The following is an 18,982-nucleotide window of genomic DNA, read 5'->3' as shown; positions in this document are numbered from 1 at the left end:
TAAACTCTGATGTACAGTGAATCACAGGCAATCTGACATTACCTAAACATCCACACTCTACAAAGTCTTCAGCCTTTTGTTTTATTTATAGGACTTATAAGGGCAATAAGTGGAATGTGTGTTTGGTTGACAAACTGAATTTTTCCCTGGAGTCATATTTGAGAAGCAACGTCATGCCTTATTTAGGACAAAGTGGAAATCCAAAAAAACCGAAGGGCTTCGGATCTGGTGGAAGAAAAAGCGTAGAGAAGATACTGGAGTAAACTAGATGCGGGAGGTCGCACTTCTCCGCAGAGTTCATCATGATTCACAGCGATCGGGAGCGGAGAGTCCAAACTCAACTTGTGACAAAGTGACTTATTCTGGTCTCGTGACGCTCGGTGGGATGAACGACAGAGAGAGACAGAGAGAGAGAGAGAGAGAGAGATGAGACCGGGAACACACACAGCTATTGTCCACGTGACTGCGTGTGTGTGTGTGAGTGTGTGCGTGTGTGCGTGTGTGTGTGTGTAAAACTGAGTTAGTGAGTGTGAGTAGTTTGACGGGAAAATCTGTGAAAGAACAACACAGTCTGATTTGCTCCATTTGGTTCTTTCTCTCAGACTCGCTCTTGTTCCTTTGCTTTCTCTCCTCATTCAGTTTTGTTTCTCTGATTCCTTATCTCTCTTTCTCTCTCACACACACACACAGACACACACACACACACACACAGACACACACACAGACACGCACATAAACACACTTGTTTGAGTGCAGCAGAAGGCAATAAAGAGAATGATCACATTCCTTGCGTGACAGCTTGGGATTTTCCAATTTGACACAGAGTGGAGGCTCGCACCTGTTCCTGCACTCTCTCTCTCTCTCTCTCTTTAACACACACACACACACACACACACACACACACACACACACTTCAGTGTGTTACCAGGCTGTAGGTATGACAATGCTGTACATGCTGCAGAGCGGCGTTTATTAAAGTTATTAAAAAGCCGTCACAGTGACACCAGTCACTCTAAATAAAGTGTCCGGATGATAATTGGACGCGAGACGTTCTCACTCTCCCGTGAATTGATCGGTGGCGATAAAGGCCTGGCCAAAGCCCGGTTCCTTCATGTGGTGCCATGCAGCTGTGGATCTGTCAGTAAGAGCTAAATATTTCTTCTTCTTCTTTTTTTTTTTTTTTTTTTAAATCTGTTATTGGCAGCCATTTTGGGGCTGCAGTTATCAGATGGCGCTAAATGAGCCCCAGCATTTGCCCTCTCCTAGAGGCCATGGCAGCGCAGCGTTATCAGATGGCATTAAATGTGTCCTGTCTCGGTACGATGCCTGGTACCAACCCCCCCCCCCCGGGGGTTAGTCTGGGCTGTTGGGAGGGATGAAGGAGGGGTAGAGGTTGGGGTTGGTGGTGGAGTTAGCATCAGGGCCAAGGTCATGTCTGGGAAAGGAGAGAAAGAAGAAGGAGGAGGAAAAAAAAAAGAACAGCCAGGATCCCCTGCGAGAGGTTCAGCACAGCTGCCACAAACCGTCGAGCTGCAGTCAACAACAAAAAAAAAACAAAAAACCAAACAAAAAAAAAAAAAAGAAAAGAGGAGAAATATGTATTTCATTGTGTTCTTGAAACAGGCTCTGGGGACCGAGGTGGCTTGTTTGAAAAGCTGCATTAATATGTCAAGAGCTTTGACCTCGGCAGCCAGAACAATACAAGGCGACAGAGAGAGAGAGAGAGAGAGAGAGAGAGAGAGAGAGAGAGAGAGAGAACACACGGAGAGGTGTAGGAGTGGAGGAGGACTTGGTGGGGGGGGGCTGTGGGTGTAAACGATGGGAAACAGACTCCACTTCCTGTTTTTCTTTCAGTATTGTTTCCTTCCCAACTGGACCCCGGACCGTACACGGCTGTACGTGCGAATGGTGCGGCCCCGAGAGCAGCGACCGGCAGAATCAGAATCAAACATCGACCCGGAGCCAAACTGTGGATCCGTCTCATTCACTCAAGCTCTGCTGCGAGCGCCGGGCTGTTCACAGAGGTAAACCAGCTCACCTCTGCACACCTGCGGCAGCGAGCTGCAGGGGTGCTCTGTGAAGCGCTTCTTACGCTTTTGAGAATTTCGTTACGCAACATAAATTGTGATTTTCTAACGACATTAAACCGGAGGACTTGAGTTTCTGCAGGTGTCTTGTGTTTCTGAAGCTGTTCCTGCAGGTGTTTGCTATTGAAGCTTTAACCAGAGGCTGCAGGTCTATAGCTTTTCCCCCACACCTCTGACCTCTGACCTTTGCTGTTTCTGTAGATGGACCGCAGGTTAGTTTGTGAACGCTCTCTCACCTTGAGCTCCACAATGCTCTTGTTGTCCTTGGAGGTGAGCTTGGGGTCCTGGAAAAGGGGGTCTTCCACGTAGATGAGGTCCCACTGATCCGTGGAGTAGCCGTCCAGGACAAACGCCACCTTGGTGACCACCGGCGGCTGCAGGGCCAGTTTAGCCAGCGAGGGCGTGGTGCACTGGATGGACGTCCTGTTCTCGCCGTACACACAGCTCTGGATGTGGACAAAGAACACGTGGGTTAGAAAAACAGTATGGCTGTCACCTGTGCGCACACACACAAACACACACACAAACACACACACACACACACACGACAGCTCCCTCCAGGTTTCCAGTCAGTCACGGTGAAGAGCAGCCGCGCAGTAATCCTCAGATTGGCAGCTTCTTCTTTTTTTACTCAGCAGTCTGTGAGGCAGCGGCTGTTTTCAGACACCGCTGTGTTTGTATGTGTGGCCCGAGGGCACAACAGAGCTTTATCCCATGTTGGATTCAGCCCAGGTAAAGGCCTCCCCAAGCTTTTGTGCTCATTAAGACCCCCCCCAGAGTGAGAGACCGAAAGCTAGGAAAACAAAATACACCCTAAGTCTCTTTTTATTGAGGTGTGGCAGATTTTCATCACATCGCCAGGGAACACGAGGATAGATTACTGCTGAGGCTGACGTCTTTTGTGTTTACGGGGAGGAGGTATAAACCTTATGTGGATGCATTAAGGTCAGATTTGTTTTTTGGCTGTGTCTATGCCGTGTGTGATTATGAGGGAATTATACAATGCACTGTTGAGGTGGCACAGAGCCAGACACTCACATTAGTGAACTTGTGCAGGAGAAAGCACGGCAGAGGTTACATAAACACCAACCAAAAACGTGTAGATGTTTATCAGGAAGTAGCTCAGTGATCTTATTCGAATGTTCAGTCAGGAAACATTCGCCTTAGTTTTTTTATTATGGTAAATGTAGTTAAATTCCATCAGCTGGCTCCTCTCCAAATATCTTTTAAATCTTTAGGGTCCACATTTATTATCAATGCATTCATTTCTGTCCTTAAAGGTCCCATATAGTCTAAAGGTCTCTGTCCATGTGTAGTGTGTTTATAGATCAGCTCTAGCTTCTATATTAATACTGTGAAAGTATCAAAGCCTCAGTCCACAGAGAAATGCACACAGCCTGTATTCAGAAACTGAGCCTTAAAACCAGCCGTCAGGACTTCTGGAACTTTGTGATGTCACAACAAAGCCGTCACCAAGCCCCGCCCACCTGGACCCACCATCCAAACCTTGCAGGATTTGAGTGTTTACTTGAAATATGCTATAGTTTTATACTCAGTAAATAGTCAGCCAATCAGAAGAGATGCTCAGAGCCTCCTCTCTTCTGATTGGCTGGTGGTTTTTGGTTCTTAAAACCATAAATTTTTCTTCTTATGGCTCAACAAATAACACCTTTTACCACAGGCATAGTATAAGTATAAAGTCAGCTTTAAGTCTGACGTCACGTTACTATTAATAAACCATGCTCGCTGAACTCACTGATGAATAGACACATGCCAGAGGGTTTTAAGTTGCTGAAGCAGAACATCTGCACTTTGTTTCCTCGTGGTGTTTTCTCTGATTGAACTATATACAGTACAGTGCAGCAGGGCCTAAAGCGGAGGGTGGAACCTGTCGACAGCTGGGCAGAAACAGTTGTGCTAAATCAAGACTTGAGCTTTAAGTGCAGAGCAGTTACTGTTTGAAATCTGCCAAAACATGTAAAATGCAGCTCATCTCGTCCCTGTTCTCTCCCCTGCAGTTTTAACAGACACGTGTATTCCTGCACATGTGCGACACATGCACAAGCACACACAAGCAGAACTGTTGTAAAACTCACACTCTTACACAATGTAGTAAACAGCAAAAAAGGCACTGAGCCACTGACAGTTTTACAAACAAGAGTCGGAGTGGGAACTGTTGTTGTGGTACGGGGAACAGCATCCAAATGGGATCCTGAAGTGGGGGAACGTTCCCAGAAACAAGAAATCATTAGACACATTGGACTAACAGGGACGTGGAAAATGTTGTAGTTGACACGACTTCACAAGTAAACAGCGACAAGAGCAGTTAAAAGGTCAGCGTTTATTATAAAATGATCCATTATCCCCTCTTCTGCCTGTCAGGCCGTTTTATTTTTAGATCACGGCACACGCCTACCATTTCCAGAACATACCCAGACTCCAGAACTGAGGTTATTAGTATTTCTGTGGTTAAACAGGGGCCAGATGTGTTTGATAATTACGGAGATTGTGGTTTAATTCATTATGTAAAGCAAATGTCGAAAGAAAAGCCGTTAAAAGTCGCCACGACGATGTCATCTTCTTCCACACAGGTGCACTCGGAACAAACCGGACTCGTTTGGCCGCGCGCTCACAGATCAATGTTGATGTTTGCGCTGTGGTAACAGCCATGGCAGCCTGTGTTTGTCTTCTGGGCTACAAAGGTGCGTGTGTCTCTGAGTCGATATCCCACGAGGACAGCAGGTAAATAAAATGCTCATCAATGTGCCTCTCGTGACAAATGCTGCCTTCAAAACTGTTGTTCAGCCGAGGGGAAGGACACTCTGGCTTTAATTAAGATCAATGGACATTTTATGACCCTTATTTTTATCGTCTAGTATCATTTACCTGTCTGGTAGAGTTACCAGTGCTGCTATGTCGTATCTGATCCTCCGCACAAACTTTCTTTTTCTTACATTACAGACAAACCCGGTCTGGAGCCTCGGCGTGCAGGACGCTGTACGCACTGGCCCCGTTTGAAACTTGGCTTGAACACGGCTTTCCCTCTCGGTTCCTGTTATTAGCCGTCTCAAAATACTGTTGTCGGAGGCCGAATGAGCCTGAAAACTCTGTACGACATTTTCTGTACAAGCTGAAACAATTTGGGTGATTTCCCAGGAGATATTCTGTATTTGTGTTCCCTTTTCACTTCCCTTGCACTTTGTATGAGTTTCTGAGCGTTACACTCTTGACACCTGCAAATGTTTTTTTTCCCCCTAAACTGAACTTTGATTGTTGTTCTTTAAACATTATAAGCCTTTTCTTGTTGCAGTAGTTCTGCTGAACCAGGCTCCAACAGCAGTTATAGGTAATGGACAGATGGATGGACACGAGGGTTGTCATTCATCCTGGTTTTCCCGGGATTGTTCCTTTATTATTCTTTCCCGGGACATGAATTGTCCTGATTTTGTAACAAATTTACTTTTTAATTTAATAGTTTCAAATAAAAAATATCATTTGTTTGCTTCTACTGCTTTTCTGCTTTATTCCTGGTTATGTCCAATCCTGTGTCTGTAAACACATTATTATTATTATTATTATTATTATTATTATTAATATTATCAGCCAATGGCCATGCCTATACTTTTATTTGATAGTTGGCAGAAATATGAAAGTTGACCTTATTACCTAGCAACTGCTGCAACCATCTACAATTCAGGCAGAGAGGATTGAGGCAATCTAGCAAGAGTTTCAGTGTGGTGAAAAGACGGGGCGATGGACAGGGAGGACGTCATGAAAAACCTTTTTACAACATCCGAGTGTCGAGGTTTTTCCACAACAAAAGGTGGCGACCCTAATGGATAATGCAATACCAGTTCTTTCCCTGGGTTTTATTTCTGCCCCAGTTGCCCTTCACTTATGTTCTGTGTTCAGAAACAAAGCTAGACGTGGGGACGCCTACTGGGACATTGATCCGAGGACAAAGAAGAAATGTGGACCCCGAGGTTCGACCGGTTGCGTATAACCTCAGGCTGCACTGCTGAGACGGCAGAGTTTGTTATAATCCCAAAACAGAGTTTGACAAAAAGAGTTGAGATTTGACTTCCGACACTCTGACTGATATCCGAGTCCCTGGAGAGCAGTAGCAGCAGCTCTGTTGAAGTGTTGTTGAAACTTCCTCACGCACTTCCCAGTCCGACTCCCTCGTGAGCTGTAGCAGCCCAGATGGACACACACACACACACACACACACACACACAGAAGAACACACACTCAAAGTTAAATCCATCTGCAAATGCCTGAACACAAGCATAGAGACGTAAACACATATCAGACACACACACACACACACACATATGCATATGAAAAGTGTGTGTGACCGTGTGCAGGGGTAACGCTGGGTCGCCTAACGAAAGCAATCCAATTAACCTCCCTACACACCAATAAGGAGTGAGCAGAGAGGGACTGTAGGGTACCCCCCTCTCCCCCTCTCCCCGCTTCCTCCCCCCTCTGCCCCGTCTCCCAGGGGTGCGGCGGAAGGAAAAATATCCTGTGAATTAGTGGAAACTTCAGTCAGTTTCATTGTTCGGCCCATGTCTCCTCTCATTTAGGGGAGAGGAGGTGAAGGGCCGAAGGTCGGGAGCAGCTGTAAATACAATCGCTCCGAGAGCTCGGCAGCGAGCGGGCCGAGAGGTTTACTGGTGGGTGATGAGAGAACCAGCGATCCCCAAACCCTCCGCCGTCCCCGAAGGATCATTAGTGTAACAGGCTGCGAAAAAGCCAAGTCACAACGGAGCTCCCACGTACAAAAAAACAAAACGCCTGTCACATCTAGAGTGAAAAATACCCGCAGAGTTTCCTGCCATACTGTGTGTGTTGCATTATCATTGACTTTGGATGTTTCTGTAACTGTATATAATGTGTTTTGCATCTTACCCCCCCCCTCTTATATCTCATCTGAAGGTTTATACGACCTTCACCTTTTAGTTTCTGGATACAGCGAAAGATTGGGGAGCATATTTTGTTTTCATATTAAATATTGTTTATTTTATAAATGCCATCGGATCCCTTTGAGTCTGACTGCAGGAGCCTCAAGGCAGTGATTAGTATCATATTGGGGGTCACAGGATTTTTGCATCACCTTCAACTTTCAGGTATTTATCTGCATAAAATTCACTACATCACAATAATATTGTGGTTTTGAGATATGAAACCTGTTGCACGTGCACCATATCTGTTTAAGTAGCAAACACGCGCAGGCTGGCCCCTGTTCGCTTCATAGTATAAAGCTATAAACTGCTAATCTAAACATACGACGCTGCACTGCAGGAGCATCCAAATTAAATGACCCGTTCGCTGCTAATTGCTTTGTTACAACATCTGTCGGAGCCGCTGCATCTGCCACGGACTCATTCTCACACCATGCGAACTTTTATCCAACAATCCTGTTTTATTCTGAAAGGATTCCAGAGACAATGTGCAGCTCAATCAGCTGTTCCCCGCCCGTCTCCAAATAAGAATGGGTGTTTTGATGTGTTCACACGAAACAACGCAGGGCTGCTTTCCTTTTATAGCAACCGGTCCCGTTTCTCATTGACCAACTTAAACACAATCACAACAATACAGCTCGAGCACAGTGTCGGCCGATGAGCGGCTCCACCTTGACTGTTGACGGAGGGGAAAACGTAACTCATTCACTTTCATTCACTTCCTTCTCTCAGATACCCCCCCAGCCTCCACCCCACCCCCTCCTCCAGCTGCGGGGGGCATGGGAAAGGAAAAAGGCTTCATGAGGCATTCAGGTGTCAGCTGTAGGGATTTATTCTCTGCTGGGATGAGATGAGGAAGACGAGTCGGACTCTAAACAGGCCAATCTGTGAAAGCAGGCGACAGGTGCCGAGACTCTAGTTGAACCAAACTACATGTGATGGTGCAGCAGCAACTCAAATTCACACATCTTTTTTTTTGCTGTTTTTTTGTATATGTTCAACGTGCCCCCCCCCCCCGCTTCATGACCATGCCAGCTTTTCATGACGGATCGTAAAAAAAAAAAAAAAAAAAAAAAAAAAACTCTTTCATGTTTGTGGGAAAGCTGAGATTGGCTGAGACCAGGCTTTACTGGAGATCTGAGAGGCAGATATCAAGTCAACAGTGTGTGTGTGTGTGTGTGTGTGTGTGTGTTTTCCCGCTCTGGCTCCAGCTGAGACCCCTGAACCTCTGCTGTTGGCGTTCAGCAGGTCGGCGTGAAGATCTCACACACTGAGGTCGGGAGCAGAGCTTTGCATCGTTTTGACTTGCCGTGGTTTCGGGGGGTTAATGAACAGCAGCTCTGGAGGAAACACAGACTCACATTACCCAGAATGCCTTTCCGCTGGCGACGGAAACCCTTTTTTTGTTTTGCAATGTCCATTTGTGAAAGATGCTTGACTCTATTTTGAAGGGTTAAGACAATAAGACACTTATATTGTCCCTTCCCAGGCTGAGTCTTAACTCATCCCGTTTACTGGAAAGAATTTAACAGGCGACAGCTGGGGCCCTACGGGGCATGATCCCATCCTAAATCATTAGTAATGATAGCCTTATTTTATACAGGCTGCCCGCTACGTGCACTCGCTCTCTCCTTCTCTCTCTCTCTGTCTCTCTAGCAAGCCAGAAGTTTGTTTTCGCCGCCCCTCTCGGCTCTGTTATTCCAGTTTAAAATGAACAATAAACCATCGGGGCGAAAGTTCACGTCAATATGCTGCTTTTCAGTCATGAGGATTTAAAAGTTTTCAAAGAAATGGTTTTAAAGAGAGTCACAGCATGTGCGATCAACATGAAAGTGACTTCCAAATGCTGCAGCACATAAATGTGACGCGTGAAGAAGAGGTGAACACATGAACTCATCTAAGATTACAGGTTCAATCACACCCGGGGAACTCGGCCGTGACTTTCAAGCACAGTTCCGAATAAACCATAAACCACAGAAGAAGAACTGTAGATTTAAAAAAAAAAAAAAAAAGCCTATTAATAAATAAGTGTTTGTGCGGTATCACACTTGCTCCTGATTGGCTGGGAGGTGTCGCCTGAGACGCAGTTTTCCAGTCCGTTAAGCGGCGTGTTCTAAATCAGTGAGCAAAGTGTTTTGAACTGCGTGTAACCATAGCAACAGTGCTTCTGCTTTGTCCCGTGTTACTCACAGGGTTCAGCTGACGACCGACAAACTTCAACGCAGCAACAAAATAAAAGAAATAAATAAATTAAAACTTTTTTTTTTTTTTTATCAGGACATTTACAAGCCGTTGCATGTAAAGTAAACGACCCTTTACGGCCCTAAAATCTCCAGTTAGCTCAGACATTTCTGACCTTTCAACTGCTTTTTTTTTTTTTTTTTACCCTTTACTCATCCAGAGGGAACGGACCAGACAAACGCTTCACCTCATACAGATGCTCGCAGTCACACACGGAAACGTCCAGGTGAGGCAACAAGTGCCTACTGTTGTTCCTCAGAGCAGCTCCACTGGAGCAGTTAAGTGCTCAAAGATGTCTTGATAGCAGCTGTGAAGCAGGGGGGGGGGCAGATACTGGCCAGGTGAAACGGGGGGGGGTGGGGGGGGGGGGGGTGTTATGATCTCTGGATCATAAGTCTGATTTCAGAGCCCTGGAGCTGCGTCTGTTCACGCTGTTTCTGTGTAACGATGCCTGAGCTCCCCGGAGGCCCATCAACCACTGACCTGAACACAGGTCAATGACCAGGGAAAGGGAAACTGAAAGATGAGACACTGCAGGGAGTGTGTGTTTGTGTGTACATGTGTGTGTGTGTGTGTGTGTGTGTGTGTGTGTGTGTGTGAGTGAGTAAGAGAGAGAGGGAGACAAACAAGGGACGAAACACTAGATTAGAGATAAAGGGATATTCTATCACTAAGATTTGAGTCTTACTCCATGAAAGTACATGTTGTGCATCCCTCTGTATGGGTGTGGGTGTGTGTGTGTGTGTGTGTGTTTACTGTGCGCATTATTATCTCCTGACTGAACCTGCAGCAGTGTGTGCCTCAGGATGACAGATAACATCATTACAAAGCACTGCTTGTCCTCAAACCGTCTCCCTAAGGCAAACATCTCACTCACACACACACACACACACACACACGTACACCTTTGCTGTTTGTTTATGACTCAGTAGAAACACGTCACCTTCACTTTTGACAGAGTTTGAGAAGATACTTGTATCACCTACTGCAGCCGTCCACAACCTTTTCCAACTCACGGCCCGTGTGAAAATATTCGACAGTACAGAAGCCAAAATAACGCTAACACGATCGCAGAGCACTTTTTATTTTTAATGAGAACGATGGAACGCTCAGGACTGAAGTGAGAGCAGACGGGAGAGAGATCGCTTGGCGAGTCAGTGAGAGTCAGTGAATCAACGAGACACAGAGGACACAGAGGATGGGCAGTTTCTGTGGTCAGGATTATTAGTTCAGACAGAAGCGACTCTTGTCTGGCTGCATTTAGTCGTCTGCACAACACTGGCCAGAGAGATATCTGGAATATTGTTTTTGTTTTTTTATAAGTGAATATTATGTCTGTGGTATGAATTGGGGATCCAGATTTTTCCCATGAAGTCGTATCTACTGTTGAGACATGGGGGAAGGAGAGCACACACACACACACACACACACACACACACACACTCTCTCTCTCTCCAGCCTCTTTTAGTTCAAAAATCCTCCAATGCGTTAAAAATATTTCAACCTAGCTTCAAAAGAAATGAACTTGTGTAAATAGTTTTCTAGAAATATCTCAATAAGTGAAAGAGTAAGGGAGGTCTTACCAGTTTAAGTGCAAGTTTTCTCACTTGTATAATGAAAATAAAACTGTACAAACTCAACAAAAGACAAAATGAGTTGATAAGAAGAAGGTTTTCGCCGAAGAGATTAGGACGCTGTGATCCTCCTGTTCAGGTAATAACAACATATAAGTTAAAGATGTCATTTCTCCAGGTCTTTAATGCCTGGGATCAGTCAGCAGCAACGACTAAGACCTCATGACCTGGATGATATTTTATATACGTTTAACACCTCTTAAGGCTTTTTATAATTGAGCGACATAAATTTCAGACGTTTTAAAGGGCTGCAGACAGAGTGGTGAAAACCCGCTGTGGGACAGGGTCGGATAATTCAAAACACCTCCGGGCTGATGCTGTAAAGGCCAGCCAGTCTAAGGCATGCATGCGTGTGTGTGCGTGCGTGTGTGTGTGTGTGTGTGTGTGTGTGTGGTTTTCCTGCAATAAGTGGAATAAAGTCTGACGGAGGTGCGGAGAGCCAGAGCATCCTAAAGGCTTCGCGCTGCTACTGAGTGTGAGTCAGAGGTGACAGCTGGATCCTACAGATCACACTGTTGGATTTTCCATTTCCTTTCTTCTCATGTTTGTCTCACACTCTCTCTCTTTTCCATTGTCAAGAATGTTTTTTTTTTTTTGGTTTTTCTTCTTCTTCTGAATAGTTTCTGGGGGCGTTTGTATGTTTAATGACAAAACCATGAATGTGACGGCGAGGAAACTTGAAAAGTTTTATTTTCCTATTTTCCTGCTGGTCATCATGAGACTTTTTATAATAGGTCTGTTTTATGTGATATGCGACATATATGTCCCTATATCAAGAGTGCTGCTGCCATATATGTTAAAGATATATATATATATATATATCAGTCATATTATATATATATTATATATTATGATCACAAATATATGATCATAATATATCTGGATATAAGTTTGTTGTGTATATGTACATATATTAAAATGATCTATATGATGAATTTTTATATGGTTTAACATGTTGTGACCATATATGTTAATGATGTGGAAGTTTATTAAAACAACATACATATAAAAATTCTATATGTTTATATATGTTTTTCTTATTCATTTCTAATTCATTTTAAACAATTTCATCTTCACATTCTGAAATCCAGTGTTTATAGCATCAACATATATTAACAGGCTTTGGGATGTATATATATATATATATATATGTGACATATGTCTACAATATAAGCAAACATACATAAACACATATATGAAATTGTTCCTATTTTGTATATATATGTTTTATTTTATACTGTATGTAGTCTTCATATATTTCATTTATGAAAATTCAACATATGTAGATATTATAGCGAGTTGCAGCAGTTAAGTTCAGTAACTAAACCAGGAACCAAATTTTCCTTTGGCACCTTGGTTGTTTACATTTCTCCTGCATCTGAAGAAGCACAAAAGAATAAAACAGTGCTTTCATTTATGATGTCAACGTGATGTTTGAACAGGTGTTGGGAAGAAGACAGAAAGACACACGCGCCGGACAGGAAATACCACCTTTCTCCAAAGTAGCAGTTACAGAAATTCACACCTTGTGTGCTAACGTTGGTAAGTTTTTTGCAATGATGAGCCTTGCACAGCTCTGCAGGGTCTATCCGGTTAAAAACCCGGACAGTGTTACGTCAGGACGGGGACTTTTTGGTACGCAGGAGCTAAAACCTGCACAAGCTGTCAGAACGTGTGGAAAGGACCAAAAACTATTCCCGAGTTTCCGCACGAAGGGGAAATATTTCTCAGACAGGATCTAACTTAACTTAGATTACGCAAACATCACAAACTTTTTCCGATTGAAATGATGGATATAACATTTTGGGATATAAAACCCTCGTCGTACGCACCACATGGAAGACTTCAGCATCCTGAGCGGTGGTGAGGACCATCTGGGGCTGGAGGCCGGACTGGAGGAAGAAGCCGTGAGCCGACACCGTGCAGCCTCCGCTGCAGAGAGGGGGAGGGGGGGGGTGAGAACGGATATTAGCCTTACCATGAGACAGAGAGACACAGTAGATCCCCACTGGGAGGGACCTGCTGTTAGCGTTAGCAGTTTAGCCACTCGTCACCTCCCACTCGTTTCCTCCTGCTGTAAAACTAAAGCATTAATCTGTCTCGGCTCATCCACATTTATTCTAACTCGAATTCTCCCCGGGCTTTTCTCTCCGTTAGGTGAAGAAACAACGCAACAGCTCAGATTTGGAGTGAATAAATTGAGCTGACAATGACAAAGAGTGATACGCAAACCATCCCTGAACGAGTGGAGGTCTAACCTGACGAAGGAGCGCGAGGGCTGGATGCTGTTGATGATGGGGTCTTGGTTGTAGGTGAAGAGCACGGGGGCGTGGAGCTCCACCGAGTCCACCGTCAGCTTCACAGGCTGCTCCGAGGGAAAGGCGTGGGGAGGCGTTTTGCAGGTCAGCATGGTGGACGACAAGCTAATGGTGGAGGGGAGGGGAGGAGGGGGGGTGAAGGGAGCGGGCGAAGACACACAGGATGTATTGTTGTGTTAGTATGTACAGTGGTAGCAATTGTCCAAGCCCCACCCCCCCCATTCACGCATTAGTCCTGCAGAAAACTCCTGAGAAGTCCTGCTTGAGAGGGAAGAAGAGACAGAATAAGGAAAAGAGAGAGAAAAATTAAAGGAAACGATTGAATGAAAGAAAAATCCTCCAACTTTTTAACTCTTCTCCTGGTTCATATGTACGGCACAACCATGCCAACTCCTAAGAAGGACAAGAGGAAGTACAGAAAATGTATCAGCCACCTGACATGCAAGCTTTATTTTGAAGAGCTTCTCCTGGAAGAAAGGATCACAGGGAGAGAGAGATGAACAGACTGGTGTGAACTGACCTCTGGATTTTACAGGCTGATTTCCCAACAGTCACCTCCTGCTTGTTCCCAGTGTCCAGGAAGACTCCTCTGATGGTCAGCATGGTGTTTCCGGACTTCGGCCCAAATGTCGGGAAGATTTCGTGGATCTCCGGTTCCTGGGTGACGCAGGGACCGCGAGACTCTTTATACTTAAGTGTTTTGCAAAGTGCAACCAACATGAAGGAAAAAAACCAAACAAAAAAAACAAAAACTAAAACACATTTCTTACCACAAAGGTGAAGCCCTCCATCTTGGCTACCTTGTTGCCAGTGGTGACCTTCACCGTGTGACCCGACGGGGTGAAGTTCCCACTGAATACTGGGGAACACTGCATTTCAGTCCACCTAAACACAACATACAGAACCAGGCATTATACCCTCGTCCCAGCCACCCAGCGTTTATCCTAATTCAATGATCATCCTCTGCCCTGCAGGAATACACAAAGAGGTCGTCTTCATGTGGGACTGGGTGGGTGGTGTTTTTTTTTTTTTCTCTCCCCGTCACTTGTAATGAGGTTGTTTGTAGCAAAAGGGGCTTTTGAATGGGACGAGGCCTCAGTGGATTTGGGAGAGCGGAAAAGTCTGGATGCAGCGATTTTTCCCAGCAATTTTTCAGTTAGGGGAGTCATGTGTTGAATGTGGCAGGCTGCTGGAGAAAAGAAAGAGGGGGGGGTGGGGTTCTTAACATTCTTCCTCCAACACAATAACCCCTATTAAAACCTGCTCAGCCCCTATAGGACGCCAGTGTACGCGTCCCTTTATCTCGTAAACACCCACCACTTAGTGCACACTGTCTCTCTCTCTGCCTCTCAAAGGTGGCCTTTCAGATACGGCGCAGCAACAGTGTTGTTTTCAGAATGCATGCACAAGATATGCAAGCGAGAAGTGTACAATATAAACACACACACACACACACACACACACACACACCTGTTGGCGTTGTCCTGTCGGGGCAGTTTGCAGTGAGCTCCCGCCACCTCCACGGACACCAGCGACGCCTTGAAGCTCTCCGTCTTGTCGAAGCCAAAGTTGCGTCCGCAAATCGTCACCGTTGTAGAACCTCGTATTGGCCCAGAGGCGGGAAACACCTAACGCGTGTAAACAAGGAACGAATTAAAGCTAATGTCTCAGCGCTCTCTGCCTGTTTTGTGCGAGAAATCAAGGTCACTTTGTGCCGTAAAGCAACACGGCGTCTTTTTCTGCTCTTTGCAAACCCTCCGTGAAAACATATGATAGATGATTAAATACTGCACAGAGCTAATGAGTACTCTCAGTAAGGGTCTCATTTGCTTACGGTAATTAAAGCTGGGGTGGGCGTCAACAGTTCCATAATCACCTTCTGTGATTTTGTGAAGGGAGAATTTGACCAATCAAAGGTCTTTTTCAGAGACGGAGAGATGTGTTGTACTGATGGATTGTGCAGGTAGATTCACCATGAGAGCAGGTGATGAGTGGCTAATAGTTTAGCCCTGTGCGTGTATGAAGCATCTGCAATATGCCCGAGCTGCAGGACGGTTTATTATTTCTTCAAAAAGAAAAAAAAAGAAAAAAATAGATGCGCTCTGAGAAAGCAATGTTATGCTTTGAAATCACTGTGTATCAAACAACACTGCAGATAAGTGATGTAGATGAAAAAAAGCGCGAGGGCGCCCTGACACTAGATGTCAGATACTCCAGCGATAACATCCAAATGTTGAGTAAGTTAGTGAAGTAAAGCCAAGTGAGTTAAAGCAGTCCCAGACAAAGAGTTGATTTTACAGGTTTTTGCCCCATTAACCTGTTGTTGGGTTTTCTTCAAAGGAGACAGTGGAGCAGCGAGGGGGGGGGGGGGTGCATTAAACGTCAGAGGGAAAGTAAAGCTTCACAATGTCAGAGAGATGTTAAATAGGACAGAGGAGACTGTGACCTTCACTGATGTTACACTGCGGCAGAGACTGACAGCGCTAACATGCAGATCACTTCAACAGACTGATTATACAGGGCTGCTCTTTTGGAAGGAGAGGAGCGACAGAGAGAGAGAGAGAGAGAGAGAGAGACGTGATAACACGAGAGGTCTTCCAGCAAACTGAGTCAGCAGGAAGCTGCAGAGTCACTAAAGTTTGCTTTCAGGTTCAGGTTATTTGCACAGTGTTGAAACAGCAGTGGACTGAACAATGAAGAACTGATAAGTTTAAGCACAGGAGCAGAAAACAGGGTTTAAAAGTTCTCACTCTGCCGTCATGTTTTTATTTTTTAAATCTACTCGGCTCGGTGAGTGGACACTGGTGAGTGAATTAGAAACTGTGACCTTCCTGTCTTGACCGTCACCGTGGAGACCGGTCCTGGTGATTACCTTAGTAATGACAGGTGTACAGTGCTGTTGTGTCCAGATGGAGGAGGGACACTGGTTGGCTCTGGTGCAGCGGCCATCACACCAGCCACAATCAGTCACCCTGGATGACAGCAAACAGGAAGTGCAGGTGGTCAGCTGACCACAGCCGGGGCCTATCAAGGGCACCTTGGTGATCTAGAAAGGAGGTCAGAATTAAGGACAAAAAGGCTGAGTGAAAATGAACAGAAACAGAAACAGACCATAGTCCCACTTGGTTATTTTTACACTTGAAATAGTGAGAGGAAGACAAACACACAGCTCCTTCAAATTCACATATAAAGTGTGTTTTTCCCCTCAGACAGAAATGGATGCAGAGCCGTGACTGTAAGACTTTAGGAACAACATTCTCCTTTATCATTCGGCTCTGCTCCCTGTTCACTCTCGTGTTATTTGCCTTCTGCAAGCATTTCTGTTCTTGTTTTGGTGCAAAGTCTTTAGTGATGAACACAGGACAGAGTCCAAACTGAATGTTTAACATCAGAATTCACACCAAAAGAGACTTAGGGCTGTATTTGTGTCCTTCTTCTCTGCGGTTCTGAGCCCACCTTGTTCCCTGTGGCCATTAGCATGGCTCCTTCTGACTGGTTGTCGTCCAGCAGTGCCACGCTGGAGGAGACGGGTCTCGAGTCCAGGTGTATGTTGACATGAGGAGAGGCAAATCGGGAGAACAGCACCTGAAGGAGGGAGGACACGTCAGGCCTTTGTATTTTCTATTTCTATTAAACTCAATACACTAAATATCAAATATATACTTGTCGTCCACCAGACAGGACCTTCTTGTGGATGCAGCCAAACTTAAACCAATAGGCCTAAAATGAAAAACAAGGTGCACACAATGGCTACATCTGTTGCTAAAGATAACTTATAATGAAATCAATTCAGAAGCATGCAAGTCACAAGGTGTCTGGGATTTTTTCTTTTGAAAGCATCCAGCACACAGGTCAGACGAGGACACCTGGTTAGGAAGGAGGAGGGTTTTGTTCACTTCACTTGTCACCGCTGGTTTTCATTGCTGCTATGTTTATTTGGAACGCTTCGCAATGTTGAACACAATCCAAACCAAAGGGATGAAAAACTAGAAGAGATTAATACGATTTTTGACACTGAACCAGCAAAATACGATCCAGATTGTGTCATCTTTCCCTGGGTAATTCCTTCACTGGTGTTTGTCTTATTTTTAATGGATCCATTGTGGAAAGTAGAATTGTTTTTGTTAGTTCCATTACAGTGTGGTGACTTGTCCACTGTCAAGGTTAAGAAAAGGTCTTTCTCACTGTAGACATTTTGAATCATCAGGTACAGGTGTAACTAAGATGTGTCTGCTCTTGTGTCGGCACGGCACGCCACTGAGCCTGCAGGGCTCTTGCTCTAATACAGTAAACTGGAACGCAGCCATTATTAATTAGTTAAACCTTTCTTTGACAAGTCAAAATGTCCGCCCTGCCAAAAGTCTCGAGCTGGTTTAGAAGCAACCCTGATTATTTGTCATTTAACAGGAAGTTTTAGTCAGATTTGACTATTTTACTAACTTCCCATCAGTTTCCAACAAGGGCTTTTGAAAGTAAATTGTATTGTAAACACTATTATATTTGACATTTTGGAAATTTCCCTTCTTGTTGGCTTTCTTAGATTTAAATGGGAAAACAATATCAATTTAATCTCCGTGCATTCAGTAAAGAAAGGGGTCCAGGACGAGTTTAGCCTTTAGCTTTACCAACACTGGAAGCAGAAGCAGCTAGCTAGCTGTAGCTCTATCAAAGTTGTTCTTATTAACATGTTATTGTGTCCATTTTTGAAATGTGAGGAAATAGAAAACAACACGCTGTGATGCAACAAGCATTTCTTGACATTTCTGTCCTCACCATGACGTTCTTGGTTTTCACACTTTCGTAACTCAGCTGACTCTTCCACGTTCTGGTGACTAGCTTGCTATCTAACAAGATACAACATGTAAAATAAGTTTTGCAGTTTTTGGAAGACATATACAGTATTTTGCCTTTTGCTGGGCGACTAAACACTTCATGCTACCTCTGTTTTAACGCACAAATTTGATGTTGTGGAGCTAACAATGACCTCTCTATTGTGTGTATTACTTTAATCACGATGACAAAGACTCTTGATGGTTCACACTAGATCGCACGCAGTTCGCAGCATTTGACAGCTATAAAACTAGTCTGGTAATCGGCAGCTCCAGCCTTTACACCTGTCTCAAATTACGATATTTTAACGATATCACTGTCTCTGTCCAGTAAATATGTACGAACTTCTTACTATTTGAAGTTAAGAGCTCACTTTTCAATCCAGATGTGAACTTTTCAAACATAGTTGAGACAGGACAGACTGTTGCTGGGGCAGGCATCGGCAGAAGCACTGCATACTCTGACATTTTGTGTTGTGTTTCTCTCTCTCTCTCTCTCTCTCGGACACACACACAACACACACACACACACACACACACACACACACCTGGAACAGCGTTTATCATTTGTGGTTTCGCTGCAATTACAGGCCTGGGAGAAAACAGAACAGAACAGGGTCTCTAATGGGGTGTGTGGTTGCTCCAGTTACATGAAGCCCTTTAAATTATACTGCTCCCCCTATGATACACCCACACCCACACACACACACACACACACACACACACACACACACACACAATTAGATATAGTCCACTGACACTCACAATCTTTCTGCTGTGTCAGAATGGAGCAAAATCACACACACATACCAGGTAGCCTAATACACACTGCAGGAATGGCAGTAATGGTGTGTGTGTCGACTGTAAGTTACTTTGTGAAAGAGCATCCAGTAAATACCTAAAACA

At 44.7% G+C, this 18,982-nt stretch overlaps 1 protein-coding gene and 1 long non-coding RNA gene across 4 annotated transcripts in view; one reads left to right on the top strand and one right to left on the bottom strand.

Annotated features, from left to right (window-relative positions):
* Positions 1-18,982, bottom strand: part of met (MET proto-oncogene, receptor tyrosine kinase) — a 66,218-nt gene that overhangs the window by 18,759 nt on the left and 28,477 nt on the right. For both annotated transcript variants that reach the window (XM_056387098.1, XM_056387097.1), the window contains exons 4-11: positions 16,704-16,832; positions 16,120-16,293; positions 14,718-14,875; positions 14,018-14,132; positions 13,768-13,904; positions 13,188-13,352; positions 12,762-12,861; positions 2,324-2,533 (exon numbers count right to left, since the gene is read on the bottom strand). In XM_056387098.1, coding sequence (XP_056243073.1) covers positions 2,324-2,533; positions 12,762-12,861; positions 13,188-13,352; positions 13,768-13,904; positions 14,018-14,132; positions 14,718-14,875; positions 16,120-16,293; positions 16,704-16,832 — 1,188 coding nt within the window. The remainder of the gene's footprint in view (positions 1-2,323; positions 2,534-12,761; positions 12,862-13,187; positions 13,353-13,767; positions 13,905-14,017; positions 14,133-14,717; positions 14,876-16,119; positions 16,294-16,703; positions 16,833-18,982) is intronic.
* Positions 4,187-5,618, top strand: LOC130176161 (uncharacterized). Of its 2 annotated transcripts, none has more exons than XR_008828842.1 (3): positions 4,187-4,420; positions 4,679-4,789; positions 5,049-5,618. It is a non-coding gene; the product is annotated as an uncharacterized LOC130176161 (long non-coding RNA). The 2 variants fall into 2 exon arrangements; XR_008828841.1 differs by having other exon boundaries at positions 4,679-4,829.

The sequence above is a fragment of the Seriola aureovittata genome, chromosome 10 (genome assembly GCF_021018895.1).
Source record: "Seriola aureovittata isolate HTS-2021-v1 ecotype China chromosome 10, ASM2101889v1, whole genome shotgun sequence".
NCBI classification, from domain to species: Eukaryota; Metazoa; Chordata; class Actinopteri; order Carangiformes; family Carangidae; genus Seriola; species Seriola aureovittata.
Note: the sequence above shows the minus strand (reverse complement) of the source record. Positions and strands in the feature narration are given on the sequence as shown.